This window comes from Dendrobates tinctorius, unplaced genomic scaffold (assembly GCF_039654945.1).
Source record: "Dendrobates tinctorius isolate UK_male_01 unplaced genomic scaffold, ASM3965494v1 ptg000332l, whole genome shotgun sequence".
NCBI classification, from domain to species: domain Eukaryota; kingdom Metazoa; phylum Chordata; class Amphibia; order Anura; family Dendrobatidae; genus Dendrobates; species Dendrobates tinctorius.
Genome location: NW_027361998.1, coordinates 2,474,028 through 2,497,545, shown reverse-complemented (window position 1 = coordinate 2,497,545; position 23,518 = coordinate 2,474,028). Strand labels below are relative to the sequence as shown.

The following is a 23,518-nucleotide window of genomic DNA, read 5'->3' as shown; positions in this document are numbered from 1 at the left end:
GCCAAAAACATCACTGCTCTAGAGGAGATCTGCATGGAGGAATGGGCCAACATACCAACAACAGTGTGTGGCAACCTTGTGAAGACTTACAGAAAACGTTTGACCTCTGTCATTGCCAACAAAGGATATATCACAAAGTATTGAGATGAAATTTTGTTTCTGACCAAATACTTATTTTCCACCATAATATGCAAATAAAATGAAAAAAAAACAGACAATGTGATTTTCTGTTTTTTTTTTTCTCAGTTTGTCTCCCATAGTTGAGGTCTACCTATGATGTAAATTACAGACGCCTCTCATCTTTTTAAGTGGTGGAACTTGCACTATTGCTGACTGACTAAATACTTTTTTTCCCCACTGTATAGACTCATGTTGATTGTGTAGGGGGTGGTTTCAACATGTGTCTAGATAATGATGATTAAAAGAACGCATGCACATAAAAACGCATACGCGCGCATTGCCATGCGCCCGTATGCGCACTCATAGAGTTTAATGTTATTTTTTGCGCATTACGTGCGCATACGTGTGCATGCGTTTTCTTTAAAGTGGTTGGGCGGACCAAAAAATGCAACATGTAGCGTCTGGAAATTATGGGCGCACACCTGAAAAAACCACAGCGCACAAAAAAGCGCATACAAACGCATGCCAATGCGCACCCATGTTAAATATAGGGAAAAAACGCATGCGCATGTATGCGCAAAAACGCAGCGCAAAAAAACGCAAGTGTGAAACCAGCCTTAGCAATACATTTTTCATTGAAATTTAGCCTCTCATTACTATTATTCTTTGTGTTATTTGTGTCTGGTTTCATATCCTCCATCTATAAGATATTTTTGACCACTACTTTTGGGTTAGGTTTATATTTATATACTCCCTGTAGGTGCATTTACATGGTGCTATACTATTTTCTTTGGATGGACACTTTTTGCTTAATCTGGGTACATGTTCCTTGTAGTGGGTTATTGGATTTGTATCTCTTTTTACTGTTATTTTATTAGTATATATTAATAAAGGTGAATTCATGTTATGGCTAATGCCATAACCTCATTTTAAACCAACGACCAGTAGAGTTCGAAGCATGTTGTTTTTTCTTACCCTACTCTTAGTGCCTGTCGATATGCTGAATGCAAAATAAAGAACATTTTTGGAATATTTTAAAATGAGTGCTGTGTTATGGAACTTTATCGCATTAGGCTGAGTTCACACGTGGCTTTTTTTTGCGTTTCCGCGGCGGTTTTAACTGCGCGATTTTGCCGCGAAAACGCGAAAAATAAGCATCCCATGCATTCCTATGGGATTCCGCAATGCTGTGCTAATGCTGCGGTTTTTACCGCGGCGGAATCGCTTCGCGGTAAAAAACGCAGCATGCTCATTAATTTGCGGAATCGCGGCGATCCCGCACCCATAGGAATGCATTGTTCCGCTTACTTCCCGCATGTGGCTGTGCACACCATGCAGAAAGTAAGCAGAACAATTGCGGATGGTACCCACGGTCCGGGGGAGAGGAGACTGTCCTCCGGGCTGTGGGTACCATATCCCTGTAAAAAATAGAATTTAAAATAAAAAATATTGTTATTCTCACCTTCCGACGTCCCGCGCAGCCTTCCCGCTTCTCTTCACGCTCTCGTTCCCAGTAATTCTTTGCGAAAATGCCCGCGATGGCGTCCATTCTCGCGGGATCGCGATGTCTCGCGGTCATTCGCGCGACATCATCGCGAATAACCGCGAGACATCGCGATCCCGCAAGAACGGACGTCATCGCGGGCATTTTCGCAAAGGATTACTGGGAACGGCTGCGCGGGACGTCGGAGGGTGAGAATAACACCATTTTTTATTTTTTTTTTACATTCTATCTTTTACTACTGATGCTGCATAGGCGGCCTCAGTAGTAAAAAGTTGGTCACACTTGTCAAACACTATGTTCGACGAGTGTGACCAACCTGTCAATCAGTTCTACAAGCGATGCTATAGATCGCTTGGAAAACGCTAGCATTCTGCAAGCTAATTATGCTTGCAAAATGCTAGTTTTTCCGCGGGAAAATCGCGGGAATTTAAAATGCGATTTTCCCGCGGACTGGAATTCCGGAATGCTCACGGTAATTTCCGCGAGAGTTCCGGTACGTGTGCACTTAGCCTAACTTGTGAAATTCGGGCTTTCTTAAATGTATCCATGGGCTCAGTGATGGTCAATGGAGCAGATCTGTATTCTTTCAGCTGGGGCCGTGGTCCCCTAAGCTGACATTCTGTAGAGTCAAATCGGTGTCCCTCTTGATGAAGCCATGTTATCCTGCGCTCCAACTCATTGGATACAACTGAAACATTGATGGATGGCAGTCAGGTACGCAGTGCGGCTAAAGAAATCTCACATGTTGTAACCAATATAACTCAACGTGCAAAAAATACGTAGAAAGTGTCAATGATGCAGATATATCAATGTACGGAAGAAAGGGATAGAATTGTTTTCACACAGAAACGCTTGGCGATACTTTCATGTGGATCTATAAGAGAACTCATTAACATCTGTCTAAACACATCTCCGAGCGACAGCGACTCAGGAGTCTGAGAAAATACTGCCCCGTGCCATAAAAAGAAAGATGTTTAACCCCTTTACCCCCAAGGGTGGTTTGCACGTTAATGACCAGGCCAATTTTTACAATTTTGACCACTGTGCCTTTATGAGGTTATAACTCTGGAAAGTTTCCATGGATCCCGGTGATTCTGACTTTGTTTTCTCACGACATATTGTACTTCATGATAGTGGTAAAAATTCTTTGATATGACTTGCGTTTATTTGTGAAAAAAATGGAAATTTGGTGAAAATTTTGAAAATTTAGTAATTTTCCAACTTTGAATTTTCATGCCCTTAAAACAGAGAATTATGTCATACAAAACAGTTAATAAATAACATTTCCCACATGTCTGCTTTACATCAGCACAGTTTTGGAACCAAAATTATTTTTTGTTAGGAAGTTATAAGGGTTAAAAGTTGACCAGCAATTTCTCATTTTTACAACACCATTTTTTTTAGGGACCATATCAAATTTGAAGTCACTTTTAGGAGTATATATGATAGAAAATACCCAAAAGTGACACCATTCTAAAAAACTGCACCCCTCAAGGTGCTCAAAACCACATTCCAGAAGTTTATTAACCCTTCAAGTGCTTCACAGGAATTTTTGGAATGTTTAAAAAAATGAAGATTTTAAATTTTTTTCACAAAAAAAATTACTTCAGATTCAATTTGTTTTATTTTACCAAGGGTAACAGGAGAAATTGGACCGCAAAAGTTGTACAACAGTGGAAACCCCCACAAGTGACACCATTTTGGAACTTTTCGCCCCCATTTTTTATTTTCCCAAGGGTAACAGGAGAAATTGGACACCAAAAGTTGTTTGGCAATTTGTCCTGAGTAGACTGATACCCCATATGTGGAGGTAAATCGTTTGGGCGCATGGCAGAGCATGGAAGGGAAGGAGCGTCGTTTTACTTTTTTCAACGCAGAACTGGCTGGAATTGAGTTGCGTTTGGAGAGCACCTGATGTGCCTATACAGTGGAAAACCCCCCAATTCTAACTCCAACCCTAACGCCAACACACCCCTAACCCTAATTCCAACCCTAACCATAACCTTAACCACAAACCTAACCCTAACCCTGTTCCCAACCCTAACCCTAACTTTCGCCCCAATCCTAACCCTAACCCTATTCCCAACCCTAACCCTAACTTTAGCCCCAATCCTAACCCTATCACTAACCCTAATGGGAAAACAGAAATAAATACTTTTTTTATTTTATTATTTTTCCCTTACTATAAGGCGGTGATAAGGGGGGGTTTGATTTACTATTTTCGGGCACATGACATTTTTGATCGCTTTTTATTCTGATTTTTGAGAGGCAGAATGAACAAAAACCAGCATTTCATGAATTTCTTTTAGGGGGGTTACATCATTCTGCGTATGGTAAAATTGATAAAGCAGTTTTATTCTTCGGGTCAGTACGATTACAGCAATACCTCATTTATATTGTTTTTATGTTTTGGCGCTTTTATACAATAAAAACTATTTTATAGAAAAAATAATTATATTTGCATCGCTTTATTGTGAGAGCTATAACTTTTTTATTTTTCTGGTGATGGAGCTGTATGGTGGCTTGTTTTTTGCGGGACAAGATGACGTTTTCAGCGGTACCATGTTTATTTATGTCCATCTTTTTCATCACGTGTTATTCCACTTTTTGCTCAGCGGTATGATGATAAAGCATTGTTTTTTGCCTTGTTTTTTTTTTTAATGGTGTTCACTAAAGGGGTTAACTAACGGGACAGTTTTATAGGGCAGGTCATTACGGACGCGACGATATTAAATAATTTTTATTTCATTCTATGTTTTACGCTGTGTGCCACTATGGGACACTCATTTTGTGCAGGCTGATTGCTTATATGGCATGCAGATCTGTGCTCACTGACCCCAGAGACTTCCTGACATGCACTGTGCATGACAGGAAATCTCTGAGCTCTGGTAACCCGGATGTCATCATGATCCGTGACCGCTCCTGGCACTAAGTGCCTTGTGAGAATCAACTGACACCCGGCCGCAATCAGACGCACCCCCCCGTGAGCGCGCATGGCGTAGTATTCCATCCTTGGGCATTAAGTCCCAGGGCACATGGATGGGATAGTACGTCCATTGTCACAAAGGGGTTAAAGAATCAGTTTTCATCAGTTCTCATAAAGTTTTCTCAGTCATCAAGTTACTGTATCCTAAAAATATGTAAGGTGTATAGCCACGTACCGAAAATTTACAGTCTCACCCCTCTGCTGACTCGCCGGGATAAGAGCAGCTTTGACTTCAGAGCTTCCAAGGCTGACTACCCCACCTGTGGCACGCACAGAGAGGAGGTATCGACAAGCTTAGGAAGATGACAGTCCATTGAGGTACAATGCCAGGTGACCGGAGGGTCACAACCTAGCTTCTCCGAACATCTCTGTCAAGGATAAATTTGTCAGGACTTTCTTAATAACATAAATTCACTATATCACAGGCCGGGAAGGTCACGAGTACCACCCGCTGTGATTTTTGGAGCGAACAGATCTCTGCTGCCCCCTATCATCCAGACAATTACACGATTGGCCGACGATCAACAGAGAAGGCCGCAGGCTGTTCGCACCAGTAGGCCGGTTATCAGAAAACTATCAGTGAGTGTACGGCGTATACACCTCCGGATTCCAAAACATGGAATATGTGTATATACTCCCCTACAGTCACTGCTATCTCCACGATAACCCCAGACTACTCGCCGCCACCGCCATTCCGTTTTCAGACGATTAAGGTAGAGTAAGGTAGCGTAGTTTACAGAACAGAAGGAACAGAACTATTACATTTTATATTTAATCCAAAGTAAGGCAGTGTTTAAGAAAAATCTACAAACGATTTTACAAGTGGGACAAAACAATACAGCATGAACAGGTACACAAAATAAAAGGGATTAACAGGAGAACTTACTACACTGATCGCAGAGACAATTCAATTTAGCCGACGGAAAGTGCTTCTCTTGAAGCCGTCAATAAACGGGATCCACGCATACTGGGGTGTGTAACTCTCTACAGGATCCCAGATCATAATTGAGCTTGATCTTTTATTAGACCCTGAGTGCCACCCACACACCCTCCTGTTGTGAGCTCATTTTCGGATTTGCCTCTGGCTTCTAGTGAGGGTTATGGAGCTGGCTGTGCTGACAGAGGAGTAGTGAGTTCTCTATCTGGATTCCCTCTGTTGGTGAAGGGAGGTAATGAAGCTGATCTAAAAGGCAGAGACCGGCCACCTGGGGAAGAGGACTGCGATTGCATATCAGGAGTTTCTGATTGGATTTAAGGCAGCCGACTCCCTAGTTTCTTGCTGGTGATTTCTCCTGACTGTGGCTTCTGGTTTCCAGTTTGGTTCCTGCCTTCTTAAAGCTAAGTTTTCTCTGCTATTGTTCTTATGAGTTTTCGTCTGGTTTACTTAGTTTTTGTGTTCAGCCAGCCCTGGCTGGGACTGGGCTGAATCCCCATTTTGTCTCTGATCAGTTGATGTCTTTTGCTCTGTCTTCAGAATATACCTGAGTGCTGATATAGGGAATTGAAGTCTAGCGACTTCTGGGCCTTTTTCTAATCTGCAAAGCAGAACTACAAGAGACTTGCTGAAGATTCACGGTGATGTATTGAGGTGAAACGATCTCGGCCGGATCATCATGGAGACTTTCCTTAGCGAGTAGTAGTCGGTGTTCTTCCAGCTATACCACACGATGCCATCTGGTCCCATCATCTCACGACCTTTGACATATTTTCCTCCCTGATACAGGACAAATAATTTCATTTTCAATTTTATACAAAAACAAGCATGAAAACAAAATATTACATGTGAAAGACTTTATTTCATTTTTTGGTTACACTCATTTGGCTAATACTTATCTCCTCAGCCTCTTTCCCTAGAACCACCCCCCATACACATACATGCTGAACTTGGTTGAGATACATGTACAATTGTGCTCAAAAGTTTACATACTCCGGCAGAATTTTGGCTTTCTTGGCCTTTTTTCAGAGTATGAAAGATAACACCAGAGCTTTTTCTCCACTCATGGTTAGTGGTTGGGTGAAGCCATTTATTGTCTGGAGCAAGGTAATTTAAAGTGATGAGACCAAAATTGAACTTTTTGGCCACAACCATAAACATTACATTTGGAGAGAGATCAACAAGAAGAAAGGAACACCATTCCTACTGTAAAGCACGGAGGTGGATCGCTGATGTTTTGGGGATGTGTGAGCTACAAAGGCACAGGAAACTTGGTCAGTGTTGAACAAAGATGAATGCAGCATGTTATCAGCAAATACTGGAGGCAAATTTGCACTCATCAGCCCAGAAGCTGCACATGGGACGTACTTGGACGTTCCAACATGACAACGATCCAAAATACAAGGCCAAGTCGACCTGTCATTGGCTACAGGAGAGCAAAGTGAAGGTTCTGGAGTGGCCATCTCAGTCTCCTGACCTCAATATCATTGAGCCACTTTGGGGAGATCTCAAGCGCACAGTTCATGCTAGACAGCCCAGGAATTTACAGGAACTGGGGGAATTTTGCCAAGAAGAATGGGCAGCTTTACCAACTGAGAAAATAAAGAACCTCATCCACAACTGCCACAAAAGACTTCAAGCTGTCATTGATGTTAGAGGGGGCAATACACGGTATTAAGAAATGGGGTATGTGAACTTTTAATCAGGGTCATTTGGATGTTTTAGGTTGTCATTATGATTTAAAAAGAGAAAACACAGTAGTTTGACAATAAATGGCTTCACCCAACCACTAACCATGAGTGGAGAAAAAGTTTTGGTGTTATTCATATTCTCTGAAAAAAAGGCCAAGAAAGCAAAAATTCTGCCAGGGTATGTAAACTTTCAAGCACAACTGTATTCTTGATATACAGCTGCCAGACACTTTTAGAGGCAGCTTTTTTGGCCATGAGAAAAAAAGATTGGGCGTGTTGAATTTCAGCATGTTCTATCCTCCTTTTTTTCTAACATCTGCCACCAATAAAATGTTGGACAGTGGTTATAAAAAACGTCTCTCACTTAGGAGGACCCAACATTTCAAGCCTACACAGCCAAGGGGAGAGGGTCACTGAGCTCCACCAGCTGTTACTTTTTGTCAATAATACACAGCCAGGGGGGGGTTACGCTGGTCCCACCACTGTTACCACTTTGTCAGAGAAGCACACTCCACTTTCTCCAATCTTCATGACAATTACAAAACTGACTGATGAGTGATGGATGAGACCGTGGCTGCTTCCACTACTAGGCTGGTTATTGGTGAACTAAAGGCAAGCGGACGGTTTATACATCTCTAATTGCAACACATGAAATATAGTATATACCCTGTACAGTCACTATTAAATCTACAATAATACAAAGAAACTACTAGCTGCAACCGCCAATCGATTATACAAGCCAACTGGACACCCGTTATGGGTAGTGTTTGGCTTCACTGGTGCGGTTTACAGAGCAAGAGGAACAGAGCTGTTAAGTTTTACGTTTAATCGAGAAAGATAGGCAGTGTATAAAAAAATATGCAAGATGATACAAAATGGGAACAAACAATACATGACATACAATTACATAAAATAAAAAGAAATAACAAAAGAAAACTACTAATTCTGGTCGCGGAAATGGCTCAGAGCTTAATGGAGGGAAGCACCGCATTTGTAAAAATGGAAAGAACCTCCACAGCAAACTATGTCTTCCAAGTACTGACAAGTGACTCAGACTCAGTGTCTGCTTTTTATAAGTTCCTAAGATATGCACACACACCTCCATTTGATGACTTCATGTGAGGTCGATTTGCGGGATGTGCTGACTGTGTTAGAATTGTATGAGATACCCAACTTACAAGATATCTTCACCTGACTAATTATTAGCATAATTTTAACATTACATAGAGACCAAATACGACAGGTATAGCATCTACTATCAAAACGTTATTGAATTGGAAGGATTCTAGTGGGTTTACAGTGAGGTGAGTCAATGCATCACGTCCGTCCCTTCACTACAACTCCAAAACTCTATATCCCATAAATATTAAATTGATACAAACTCCAATATTCCCGTTTGAACCCCAGAGCCGGACTGTTTACAACACATTGTTTCATGAAAGAAGCAAGGAAGCCTCAGGTTGGGGGTAAAGTTCTCCTAAGGTAAATAATCATTTTCTCATAGAATTTCCTGTTTAATTATCTGGATACAGCAGGGAGCCCCAGCTTCAAAACAAGCTTGAATTATTAGCTCTTACTATGTCTTAAAGAGTTTCTCACTTTCTATATGATCAATGAGAGGAGGTGGGCATGTCATGGCATTTAATATCTACACATATTTGGTCCTCCATGGAGAGACATTTATAGTCTGTAGCTGGCTCGGATGTGGCCCGAGACTCAGTAACTCCTTTATGGTTATGGCACATCAATAAATGGCCGCTTACCGGATAGTAAACACCATTGAGGTTGGAGTAGAAGCACTGATAGTACCACCAGCCCCCATGAGAAATGTCCGCACAGAGGTTACCAGACCCAGGAGTGCTGAAGCTTCTTTTATTGTGGTACCAAGCAAATGAGTCCTCGGCTGTCCCACTGAACCCGGCCACATGGAGGCGGTAATGGTTGGCTTCATTGTCTATGCTGCAAGGAAAGTAAGAAGCAGTAATCATGTACACAGTGTAACTACATCTATCTATTATGTATATATTATCTGTCTATCCATCTATCTATCATCTATCTATCTATTATCTATCTGTCTATTATCTATTATATATCTATTATCTATCTGTCTATTGTCAATCTATTATCTATCTATTATCTAATCTAGTATCTATCTATTATCCATCTATTATCTATCTGTCTATTATCTATCTATCTATCTATCTATCTATTATCTATCTATCTATTATCCATCTATTATCTATCTGTCTATTATCTATCTATTATCTATCTATTATCTAATCTATTATCTATCAATTATCCATCTATTATCTATCTGTCTATTATCTATCTATTATCTAATATCTATCTATTATCCATCTATTATCTATCTGTCTATTATCTATCTATCTATTATCTATCTATCTATTATCCATCTATTATCTATCTGTCTATTATCTATTATCTATCTATTATCCATCTATTATCTAATCTATTATATATCAATTATCCATATATTATCTATCTATCTATCTATTATCTGTTATCTATCTATCTATTATCTATCTATTATCAATCTATCTATTATCTATCTATCTATATATCTATCTATTATCCATCTATTATTGATCTGTCTATTATCTATCTATTATCTAATCTATTATCTATCTATTATCCATCTATTATCTATCTATCTATTATCCATCTATTATCTATCTATTATCTAATCTATTATCTATCTATTATACATCTATTATCTATCTATTATCTATCCATCTATTATCCATCTATTATCTATCTATTATACATCTATTATCTATCTATTATCCATCTATTATCTATCTATTATCTAATCTATTATCCATCTATCTATCATCTATCTATTATCTATCTATCTATTATCCAACTATTATCCATCTATTATCTGTCTATCTCTTATCTATCTATCATCCATCTCACAACTATGTATTTTCCATTTATCTGTGTATTATTTATGTCCCTATAATAACAAGAGAATAATTGGCCTCCTGAAGCTTTGACTCTACTGAAGGACCACCGGCGCCCCCTACAGTACAATCACATTGCTACACTCCTCTGCCTGTTACCTGAACTCTCTGTAGTTTGCAGACTTCTTCTCCCCGTCCCAGTCCTCCAGCTCAATCCTCAGTGTATATCCCCCCTTGCTGGTGATTTTGTGGATATTTTCATTTCCGAGCCAGAATTCATTGCTCAGGTCACCAAATCCTTCTCTGTATTCTTTCCAGGTGCGGTTGAAATTCATCGACCCATTTCGTCGTCTCTGAATCACTGTCCACCCCCCTCCTTACAAGAGAAGAGGAGGAAAATTTTGAAGCGGTATACAGTCATGGCCAAAAGTTTTGAGAATGACACAAATATTAATTTTTACAAAGTCTACTGCTTCATTTTTTCTAATGGCAATTTGCATATACTCCAGAATGTTATAAAGAGTGATCAGCTTAACAGCAATTACTTGCAAAGTCAATATTTGCCTAGAAAATGAACTTTATCCCCCAAAACACATTTCAACATCATTGCAGCCCTGCCTTAAAAGGACCAGCTAACATCGTTTCAGTGATTGCTCCATTAACACAGGTGTGGGTGTTGATGAGGACAGGGCTGGAGATCAATCTGTCATGATTAAGTAAGAATGACACCACTGGACACTTTAAAAGGAGGCTGGTGCTTGGCATCATTGTTTCTCTTCTGTTAACCATGGTTATCTCTAAAGAAACACGTGCAGTCATCATTGCACTGTACAAAAATGGCCTAACAGTGAAGAGTATTGCAGCTAGAAAGATTGCACCTCAGTCAACAATCTATCGCATCATCAAGAACTTCAAGGAGAGAGGTTCCCTTGTTGCCAAAAAGGCTCCAGGGCACCCAAGAAAGACCAGCAAGCGCCAGGACCATCTCTTAAAAGTGTTTCAGCTGCGGGATCGGGCTACCAGCAGTGCAGAGCTTGCTCAGGAATGGCAGCAGGCAGGTGTGAGTGCATCTGCACGCACTGTGAGGCGGAGACTCTTGGAGCAAGGCCTGGTCTCAAGGAGGGCAGCAAAGAAGCCACTTCTCTCCAGGAAAAATATCATGGACAGACTGATATTCTGCAAGAGGTACAGGGAGTGGACTGCTGAGGACTGGGGTAAAGTCATTTTCTCTGATGAATCCCCTTTTTGATTGTTTGGGACATCTGGAAAACGGCTTATTCAGAGAAGACCAGGTGAGCGCTACCACCAGTCTTGTCTCATGCCAACTGTCAAGCATCCTGAAACCATTCATGTGTGGGGTGGCTTCTCAGCCAAGGGAATGGGCTCTCTCTCAGTCTTGCCTAAAAACACAGCCATGAATAAAGAATGGTACCAGAATGTCCTCCAAGAGCAACTTCTCCCAACCGTCCAAGAGCAGTTTGGCGATCAACAATGCCTTTTTCAACATGATAGAGCATCTTGCCATAAAGCAAAGGTGATAACTAAATGGCTCAGGGAACAAAACATAGAGATTTTGGGACCATGGCCTGGAAACTCCCCAGATCTTAATCCCATTGAGAACTTGTGGTCAATCATCAAGAGACGGGTGGACAAACAAAAACCTTCAAATTCAGACAAAATAAAAGCATTGATTTTGCAAGAATGGACTGCTATCAGTCAGGATTTGATCCAGAAGTTGATTGAGAGCATGCCAGGGAGAATTGCTGAGGTCCTGAAGAAGAAGGGTCAACACTGCAAATATTGACTTGCTGCATTAACTCATTCTAACTGTCAATATAACCTTTTGTTACTCATAATATGATTGCAATTATATTTCTGTATGTGATAAAAACATCTGACAAACACAAATAAAAACCAGAGGCCAGCAGATCATGTGAAAATATAATATTTGTGTCATTCTCAAAACTTTTGGCCATGACTATACACCTATAGAGGGAGGATGGCTCCAGTGGAGCTGATTAAAAATATTACCATTGATGAAAACCTAAGTGATAGGGCTCATGCACACATGGCGTATTTGGTGAGTTTTTTACCCCAGTATTTATAAGCCAAAACCAGGAGTGGAACAGTCAGAGGAAAAGCATCATAGAAACATTTACACCCCTTCTGCATTTATCACCCACTCCTGGTTTTTGGCTTATAAATACTGGGGTAAAAAACTCACCAAATTCTGGATGTGTGCATGAGCCCATAAGCTGTATTCTGTGCAGGAACCTGGATGATAATTTCCCTGCACTGCCCCCACAGGCCAAATGAGGTATTACACTAGTATCATATAAACAGGACCTGCTCCCTTGGGTAATTTCTTTGTATTTAAATGTAAATGCACCCAGGATTCTATGTACTTCACACCCCCTTGGAAAAAAAAAATATTAGAATCAAGGAAAACAAACAATATAACCAACCGTATGATGGAATAACAACGAAAAAGCTGAATATTCACTGGAGCACTTATTTCCATGTCTCATAGTGAGAATAAGAAGAAACAGCTGAATGTACAAAAAACATTTCTGAAATTTCACACAAAATCTCAGGGACAATATAAATAGTAATATGGCCGCCCTTCTCCTGAGTGTGATATAGTAATATATATAGTAATATGGCCGCCCTTCTCCTCAGTGGTGATATAGTAATATATATAGTAATATGGCCGCCCTTCTCCTCAGTGGTGATATAGTAATATATATAGTAATATGGCTGCCCTTCTCCTCAGTGGTGATATAGTAATATATATAGTAATATGGCCGCCCTTCTCCTCAGTGTGATATAGTAATATATATAGTAATATGGCCGCCCTTCTCCTCAGTGGTGATATAGTAATATATGTAGTAATATGGCCGCCCTTCTCCTCAGTGTAATATAGTAATATATATAGTAAAATGGCCGCCCTTCTCCTCAGTGGTGATATAGTAATATATGTAGTAATATGGCCGCCCTTCTCCTCAGTGGTGATATAGTAATATATATAGTAATATGGCCGCCCTTCTCCTCAGTGTAATATAGTAATATATATAGTAATATGGCCGTCCTTCTCCTCAGTGGTGATATAGTAATATATATAGTAATATGGCCGTCCTTCTCCTCAGTGTTGATATAGTAATATATATAGTAATATGGCCGCCCTTCTCCTCAGTGTGATATAGTAATATATATAGTAATATGGCCGCCCTTCTCATCAGTGTGATATAGTAATATATATAGTAATATGGCCGTCCTTCTCCTCAGTGGTGATATAGTAATATATGTAGTAATATGGCCGCCCTTCTCCTCAGTGGTGATATAGTAATATATGTAGTAATATGGCCGCCCTTCTCCTCAGTGTAATATAGTAATATATATAGTAATATGGCCGCCCTTCTCCTCAGTGGTGATATAGTAATATATGTAGTAATATGGCCGCCCTTCTCCTCAGTGGTGATATAGTAATATATATAGTAATATGGCCGCCCTTCTCCTCAGTGTAATATAGTAATATATATAGTAATATGGCCGTCCTTCTCCTCAGTGGTGATACAGTAATATATATAGTAATATGGCCGTCCTTCTCCTCAGTGGTGATATAGTAATATATATAGTAATATGGCCGTCCTTCTCCTCAGTGGTGATATAGTAATATATATAGTAATATGGCTGCCCTTCTCCTCAGTGGTGATATAGTATATATATAGTAATATGGCCGCCCTTCTCCTCAGTGTAATATAGTAATATATAGTAATATGGCCGTCCTTCTCCTCAGTGGTGATATAGTAATATATGTAGTAATATGGCCGCCCTTCTCCTCAGTGGTGATATAGTAATATATATAGTAATATGGCCGCCCTTCTCCTGGGTGTGATATAGTAATATATATAGTAATATGGCCGTCCTTCTCCTCAGTGGTGATATAGTAATATATATAGTAATATGGCTGCCCTTCTCCTCAGTGGTGATATAGTAATATATATAGTAATATGGCCGCCCTTCTCCTCAGTGTAATATAGTAATATATAGTAATATGGCCGTCCTTCTCCTCAGTGGTGATATAGTAATATATGTAGTAATATGGCCGCCCTTCTCCTCAGTGGTGATATAGTAATATATATAGTAATATGGCCGCCCTTCTCCTGAGTGTGATATAGTAATATATATAGTAATATGGCCGTCCTTCTCCTCAGTGGTGATATAGTAATATATATAGTAATATGGCTGCCCTTCTCCTCAGTGGTGATATAGTAATATATATAGTAATATGGCCGCCCTTCTCCTCAGTGTAATATAGTAATATATATAGTAATATGACCGCCCTTCTCCTCAGTGGTGATATAGTAATATATATAGTAATATGGCCGCCCTTCTCCTGAGTGTGATATAGTAATATATATAGTAATATGGCCGTCCTTCTCCTCAGTGGTGATATAGTAATATATATAGTAATATGGCCGTCCTTCTCCTCAGTGGTGATATAGTAATATATATAGTAATATGGCCGCCCTTCTCCTCAGTGTAATATAGTAATATATATAGTAATATGGCCGTCCTTCTCCTCAGTGGTGATATAGTAATATATGTAGTAATATGGCCGCCCTTCTCCTCAGTGGTGATATAGTAATATATATAGTAATATGGCCGCCCTTCTCCTCAGTGTAATATAGTAATATATATAGTAATATGGCCGTCTTTCTCCTCAGTGGTGATATAGTAATATATATAGTAATATGGCTGCCCTTCTCCTCAGTGGTGATATAGTAATATATATAGTAATATGGCCGCCCTTCTCCTCAGTGTGATATAGTAATATATATAGTAATATGGCCGCCCTTCTCCTGAGTGTGACATAGTAATATATATAGTAATATGGCTGCCCTTCTCCTCAGTGGTGATATAGTAATATATATAGTAATATGGCCGCCCTTCTCCTCAGTGTGATATAGTAATATATATAGTAATATGGCCGCCCTTTTCCTCAGTGTGATATAGTAATATAAATAGTAATATGGCTGCCCTTCTCCTGAGTGTGATATAGTAATATATATAGTAATATGGCCGCCCTTCTCCTCAGTGTGATATAGTAATATATATAGTAATATGGCCGCCTTTCTCCTCAGTGTAATATAGCAATATATATAGTAATATGGCCGCCCTTCTCCTCAGTGGTGATATAGTAATATATATAGTAATATGGCCGCCCTTCTCCTCAGTGTGATATAGTAATATATATAGTAATATGGCCGCCCTTCTCCTCAGTGTAATATAGTAATATATATAGTAATATGGCCGTCCTTCTCCTCAGTGGTGATATAGTAATATATATAGTAATATGGCCGCCCTTCTCCTCAGTGTGATATAGTAATATATATAGTAATATGGCCGCCCTTCTCCTCAGTGTGATATAGTAATATATATATATAGTAATATGGCCGCCCTTCTCCTCATTGGTGATATAGTAATATATATAGTAATATGGCCGCCCTTCTCCTCAGTATGATATAGTAATATATATATATAGTAATATGGCCGCCCTTCTCCTCAGTGGTGATATAGTAATATATATAGCAATATGGCCACCCTTCTCCTCAGTGGTGATATAGTAATATATATAGTAATATGGCCGCCCTTCTCCTCAGTGTGATATAGTAATATATATAGTAATATGGCCGCCCTTCTCCTCAGTGTGATATAGTAATATATATAGTAATATGGCCGCCCTTCTCCTCAGTGTGATATAGTAATATATATATATAGTAATATGGCCGCCCTTCTCCTCAGTGGTGATATAGTAATATATATAGTAATATGGCCGCCCTTCTCCTCAGTGTGATATAGTAATATATATATAGTAATATGGCCGCCCTTCTCCTCAGTGGTGATATAGTAATATATATAGCAATATGGCCACCCTTCTCCTCAGTGGTGATATAGTAATATATATAGTAATATGGCCGCCCTTCTCCTCAGTGTGATATAGTAATATATATAGTAATATGGCCGCCCTTCTCCTCAGTGTGATATAGCAATATATATAGTAATATGGCCGCCCTTCTCCTCAGTGTGATATAGTAATATATATAGTAATATGGCCGCCCTTCTCCGCAGTGGTGATATAGTAATATATAGTAATATGGCCGCCCTTCTCCTCAGTGTTATATAGTAATATATATAGTAATATGGCCGCCCTTCTCCTCAGTGTGATATAGTAATATATATAGTAATATGGCCGCCCTTCTCCTCAGTGGTGACATAGTAATATATATAGTAATATGGCTGCCCTTCTCCTCAGTGGTGATATAGTAATATATATAGTAATATGGCCGCCCTTCTCCTCAGTGTGATATAGTAATATATATAGTAATATGGCTGCCCTCCTCCTCAGTGGTGATATAGTAATATATATAGTAATATGGCCGCCCTTCTCCTCAGTGGTGATATAGTAGTATATATAGTAATATAGCCGCCCTTCTCCTCAGTGTTATATAGTAATATATATAGTAATATGGCCGCCCTTCTCCTCAGTGTGATATAGTAATATATAGTAATATGGCCGCCCTTCTCCTCAGTGTGATATAGTAATATATATAGTAATATGGCTGCCCTCCTCCTCAGTGGTGATATAGTAATATATATAGTAATATGGCCGCCCTTCTCCTCAGTGGTGATATAGCAGTATATATAGTAATATAGCCGCCCTTCTCCTCAGTGTTATATAGTAATATATATAGTAATATGGCCGCCCTTCTCCTCAGTGTGATATAGTAATATATAGTAATATGGCCGCCCTTCTCCTCAGTGTGATATAGTAATATATATAGTAATATGGCCGCCCTTCTCAGTGTGATATAGTAATATATATAGTAATATGGCCGCCCTTCTCCTCAGTGGCGATATAGTAATATATAGTAATATGGCCGCCCTTCTCCTGAGTGTGATATAGTAATATATATAGTAATATGGCTGCCCTTCTCCTCAGTGGTGATATAGTAATATATATAGTAATATGGCCGCCCTTCTCCTCAGTGTGATATAGTAATATATATAGTAATATGGCCGCCCTTCTCCTCAGTGTGATATAGTTATATATATAGTAATATGGCTGCCCTTCTCCCCAGTGGTGATATAGTAGCATATATATAGTAATATGGCCGCCCTTCTCCTCAGTGTTATATAGTAATATATATAGTAATATGGCCGCCCTTCTCCTCAGTGTGATATAGTAATATATATAGTAATATGGCTGCCCTTCTCCTCAGTGGTGATATAGTAATATATATAGCAATATGGCCGCCCTTCTCCTGAGTGTGATATAGTAATATATATAGTAATATGGCCGCCCTTCTCCTCAGTGTGATATAGTAATATATATAGAAATATGGCCGCCCTTCTCCTCAGTGTGATATAGTAATATATATATAGTAATATGGCCGCCCTTCTCCTCAGTGGTGATATAGTAATATATATAGTAATATGGCCGCCCTTCTCCTCAGTGGTGATATAGTAATATATATAGCAATATGGCCGCCCTTCTCCTGAGTGTGATATAGTAATATATATAGTAATATGGCCGCCCTTCTCCTCAGTGTGATATAGTAATATATATAGTAATATGGCTGCCCTTCTCCTCAGTGTGATATAGTAATATATATAGTAATATGGCTGCCCTTCTCCTCAGTGGTGATATAGTAATATATATATAGTAATATGGCCGCCCTTCTCCTCAGTGTGATATAGTAATATATATAGTAATATGGCCGCCCTTCTCCTCAGTGTGATATAATAATATATATAGTAATATGGCCGCCCTTCTCCTCAGTGGTGATATAGTTATATATATAGTAATATGGCTGCCCTTCTCCTCAGTGGTGATATAGTTATATATATAGTAATATGGCCGCCCTTCTCCTCAGTGTGATATAGTAATATATATAGTAATATGGCTGCCCTTCTCCTCAGTGGTGATATAGTAATATATACAGTAATATGGCCGCCCTTCTCCTGAGTGTGATATAGTAATATATATAGTAATATGGCCACCCTTCTCCTCAGTGTGATATAGTAATATATATAGTAATATGGCCGCCCTTCTCCTGAGTGTGATATAGTAATATATATAGTAATATGGCCGCCCTTCTCCTCAGTGTGATATAGTAATATATATAGTAATATGGCCGCCCTTCTCCTCAGTGTGATATAGTAATATATATAGTAATATAGCCGCCCTTCTCCTCAATGTGATATAGTAATATACATAGTAATATGGCCGCCCTTCTCCTCAGTGTGATATAGTAATATATATAGTTATATGGTCGCCCTTCTCCTCAGTGGTGATATAGTAATATATATAGTAATATGGCCGCCCTTATCCTCAGTGTGACATAGTAATATATATAGTAATATGACCGCCCTTCTCCTCAGTGTGATATAGTAATATGGCCGCCCTTCTCCTCAGTGTGATATAGTAATATATATAGTAATATGGCCGCCCTTCTCCTCAGTGTGATATAGTAATATACATAGTAATATGGCCGCCCTTCTCCTCAGTGTGATATAGTAATATATATAGTTATATGGTCGCCCTTCTCCTCAGTGGTGATATAGTAATATATATAGTAATATGGCCGCCCTTCTCCTCAGTGTGATATAGTAATATATATAGTAATATAGCCGCCCTTCTCCTCAGTGTGATATAGTAATATACATAGTAATATGGCCGCCCTTCTCCTCAGTGTGATATAGTAATATATATAGTTATATGGTCGCCCTTCTCCTCAGTGGTGATATAGTAATATATATAGTAATATGGCCTCCCTTATCCTCAGTGTGATATAGTAATATATATAGTAATATGACCGCCCTTCTCCTCAGTGTGATATAGTAATATGGCCGCCCTTCTCCTCAGTGTGATATAGTAATATATATAGTAATATGGCCGCCCTTCTCCTCAGTGTGATATAGTAATATACATAGTAATATGGCCGCCCTTCTCCTCAGTGTGATATAGTAATATATATAGTTATATGGTCGCCCTTCTCCTCAGTGGTGATATAGTAATATATATAGTAATATGGCCGCCCTTATCCTCAGTGTGATATAGTAATATATATAGTAATATGACCGCCCTTCTCCTCAGTGTGATATAGTAATATGGCCGCCCTTCTCCTCAGTGTGATATAGTAATATATATAGTAATATGGCCGCCCTTCTCCTCAGTGGTGATATAGTAATATATATAGTAATATGGCCCCCCTTCTCCTCAGTGTGATATAGTAATATATATAGTAATAAGGCCGCCCTTCTCCTCAGTGTGATATAGTAATATATATAGTAATATGGCCGCCCTTCTCCTCAGTGTTATATAGTAATATTTATAGTAATATGGCCGCCTTTCTCCTCAGTGTGATATAGTAATATATATAGTAATATGGCCGCCCTTCTCCTCAGTGTGATATAGTTATATATATAGTAATATGGCCGCCCTTCTCCTCAGTGGTGATATAGTAATATATATATAGTAATATGGCCGCCCTTCTCCTCAGTGTGATATAGTAATATATATAGTAATATGGCTGCCCTTCTCCTCAGTGGTGATATAGTAATATATATATATAGCAATATGGCCGCCCTTCTCCTGAGTGTGATATAGTAATATATATAGTAATATGGCTGCCCTTCTCCTCAGTGGCGAAATAGTAATATATATAGCAATATGGCCGCCCTTCTCCTGAGTGTGATATAGTAATATATATAGTAATATGGCCGCCCTTCTCCTGAGTGTGATATAGTAAGATATATAGTAATATGGCTGCCCTTCTCCTCAGTGTGATATAGTAATATATATAGTAATATGGCCGCCCTTCTCCTCAGTGGTGATATAGTAATATATATAGCAATATGGCCTCCCTTCTCCTGAGTGTGATATAGTAATATATATAGTAATATGGCCGCCCTTCTCCTCAGTGGTGATATAGTAATATATATAGTAATATGGCTGCCCTTCTCCTCAGTGTGATATAGTAATATATATAGTAATATGGCCGCCCTTCTCAGTGGTGATATAGTTATATATATATAGTAATATGGCTGCCCTTCTCCTCAGTGGTGATATAGTTATATATATAGTAATATGGCCACCCTTCTCCTCAGTGTGATATAGTAATATATATAGTAATATGGCCGCCCTTCTCCTCAGTGGTGATATAGTAGTATATATAGTAATATGGCCGCCCTTCTCCTCAGTGTTATATAGTAATATATATAGTAATATGGCTGCCCTTCTCCTCAGTGGTGATATAGTAGTATATATAGTAATATGGCCGCCCTTCTCCTCAGTGTTATATAGTAATATATATAGTAATATGGCCGCCCTTCTCCTCAGTGTGATATAGTAATATATATAGTAATATGGCTGCCCTTCTCCTCAGTGGTGATATAGTAATATATATAGCAATATGGACGCCCTTCTCCTGAGTGTGATATAGTAATATATATAGTAATATGGCCGCCCTTCTCCTCAGTGTGATATATTAATATATATAGTAATATGGCTGCCCTTCTCCTCAGTGTGATATAGTAATATATATAGTAATATGGCTGCCCTTCTCCTCAGTGGTGATATAGTAATATATATATAGTAATATGGCCGCCCTTCTCCTCAGTGTGATATAGTAATATATATAGTAATATGGCCGCCCTTCTCCTCAGTGTGATATAGTAATATATATAGTAATATGGCCGCCCTTCTCCTCAGTGGTGATATAGTTATATATATAGTAATATGGCAGCCCTTCTCCTCAGTGGTGATATAGTTATATATATAGTAATATGGCCGCCCTTCTCCTCAGTGTGATATAGTAATATATATAGTAATATGGCTGCCCTTCTCCTCAGTGGTGATATAGTAATATATACAGTAATATGGCCGCCCTTCTCCTGAGTGTGATATAGTAATATATATAGTAATATGGCCACCCTTCTCCTCAGTGTGATATAGTAATATATATAGTAATATGGCCGCCTTTCTCCTGAGTGTGATATAGTAATATATATAGTAATATGGCCGCCCTTCTCCTCAGTGTGATATAGTAATATATATAGTAATATGGCCGCCCTTCTCCTCAGTGTGATATAGTAATATATATAGTAATATAGCCGCCCTTCTCCTCAGTGTGATATAGTAATATACATAGTAATATGGCCGCCCTTCTCCTCAGTGTGATATAGTAATATATATAGTTATATGGTCGCCCTTCTCCTCAGTGGTGATATAGTAATATATATAGTAATATGGCCGCCCTTATCCTCAGTGTGATATAGTAATATATATAGTAATATGACCGCCCTTCTCCTCAGTGTGATATAGTAATATGGCCGCCCTTCTCCTCAGTGTGATATAGTAATATATATAGTAATATGGCCGCCCTTCTCCTCAGTGGTGATATAGTAATATATCTAGTAATATGGCCCCCCTTCTCCTCAGTGTGATATAGTAATATATATAGTAATAAGGCCGCCCTTCTCAGTGTGATATAGTAATATATATAGTAATATGGCCGCCCTTCTCCTCAGTGTTATATAGTAATATTTATAGTAATATGGCCGCCCTTCTCCTCAGTGTGATATAGTAATATATATAGTAATATGGCCGCCCTTCTCCTCAGTGTGATATAGTTATATATATAGTAATATGGCCGCCCTTCTCCTCAGTGGTGATATAGTAGTATATATAGTAATATGGCCGCCCTTCTCCTCAGTGTTACATAGTAATATATATAGTAATATGGCCGCCCTTCTCCTCAGTGTGATATAGTAATATATATAGTAATATGGCTGCCCTTCTCCTCAGTGGTGAAATAGTAATATATATAGCAATATGGCCGCCCTTCTCCTGAGTGTGATATAGTAATATATATAGTAATATGGCCGCCCTTCTCCTCAGTGGTGATATAGTAATATATATAGTAATATGGCCGCCCTTCTCCTCAGTGGTGATATAGTAATATATATAGTAATATGGCTGCCCTTCTCCTCAGTGGTGATATAGTAATATATATAGTAATATGGCCGCCCTTCTCCTCAGTGTGATATAGTAATATATATAGTAATATGGCCGCCCTTCTCCTCAGTGGTGATATAGTAATATATGTAGTAATATGGCCGCCCTTCTCCTCAGTGTAATATAGTAATATATATAGTAAAATGGCCGCCCTTCTCCTCAGTGGTGATATAGTAATATATGTAGTAATATGGCCGCCCTTCTCCTCAGTGGTGATATAGTAATATATATAGTAATATGGCCGCCCTTCTCCTCAGTGTAATATAGTAATATATATAGTAATATGGCCGTCCTTCTCCTCAGTGGTGATATAGTAATATATATAGTAATATGGCCGTCCTTCTCCTCAGTGTTGATATAGTAATATATATAGTAATATGGCCGCCCTTCTCCTCAGTGTGATATAGTAATATATATAGTAATATGGCCGCCCTTCTCATCAGTGTGATATAGTAATATATATAGTAATATGGCCGTCCTTCTCCTCAGTGGTGATATAGTAATATATGTAGTAATATGGCCGCCCTTCTCCTCAGTGGTGATATAGTAATATATGTAGTAATATGGCCGCCCTTCTCCTCAGTGTAATATAGTAATATATATAGTAATATGGCCGCCCTTCTCCTCAGTGGTGATATAGTAATATATGTAGTAATATGGCCGCCCTTCTCCTCAGTGGTGATATAGTAATATATATAGTAATATGGCCGCCCTTCTCCTCAGTGTAATATAGTAATATATATAGTAATATGGCCGTCCTTCTCCTCAGTGGTGATATAGTAATATATATAGTAATATGGCCGTCCTTCTCCTCAGTGGTGATATAGTAATATATATAGTAATATGGCCGTCCTTCTCCTCAGTGGTGATATAGTAATATATATAGTAATATGGCTGCCCTTCTCCTCAGTGGTGATATAGTATATATATAGTAATATGGCCGCCCTTCTCCTCAGTGTAATATAGTAATATATAGTAATATGGCCGTCCTTCTCCTCAGTGGTGATATAGTAATATATGTAGTAATATGGCCGCCCTTCTCCTCAGTGGTGATATAGTAATATATATAGTAATATGGCCGCCCTTCTCCTGGGTGTGATATAGTAATATATATAGTAATATGGCCGTCCTTCTCCTCAGTGGTGATATAGTAATACATATAGTAATATGGCTGCCCTTCTCCTCAGTGGTGATATAGTAATATATATAGTAATATGGCCGCCCTTCTCCTCAGTGTAATATAGTAATATATAGTAATATGGCCGTCCTCCTCCTCA

The 23,518-nt window shown here is 38.8% G+C and overlaps 1 protein-coding gene across 1 annotated transcript in view; it reads right to left on the bottom strand.

Moving 5' to 3' along the window:
* Nucleotides 1-6,135: 6,135 nt before the first annotated feature.
* LOC141074308 (angiopoietin-4-like) overlaps nt 6,136-23,518 on the bottom strand; it is a 72,481-nt gene continuing 55,098 nt past the window's right edge. Inside the window, exons 4-6 of the mRNA XM_073561937.1 lie at nt 10,319-10,535; nt 8,999-9,194; nt 6,136-6,324 (exon numbers count right to left, since the gene is read on the bottom strand). Of these exons, the coding sequence (XP_073418038.1) occupies nt 6,181-6,324; nt 8,999-9,194; nt 10,319-10,535 (557 nt within the window). The 3' untranslated portion in view covers nt 6,136-6,180. The remainder of the gene's footprint in view (nt 6,325-8,998; nt 9,195-10,318; nt 10,536-23,518) is intronic.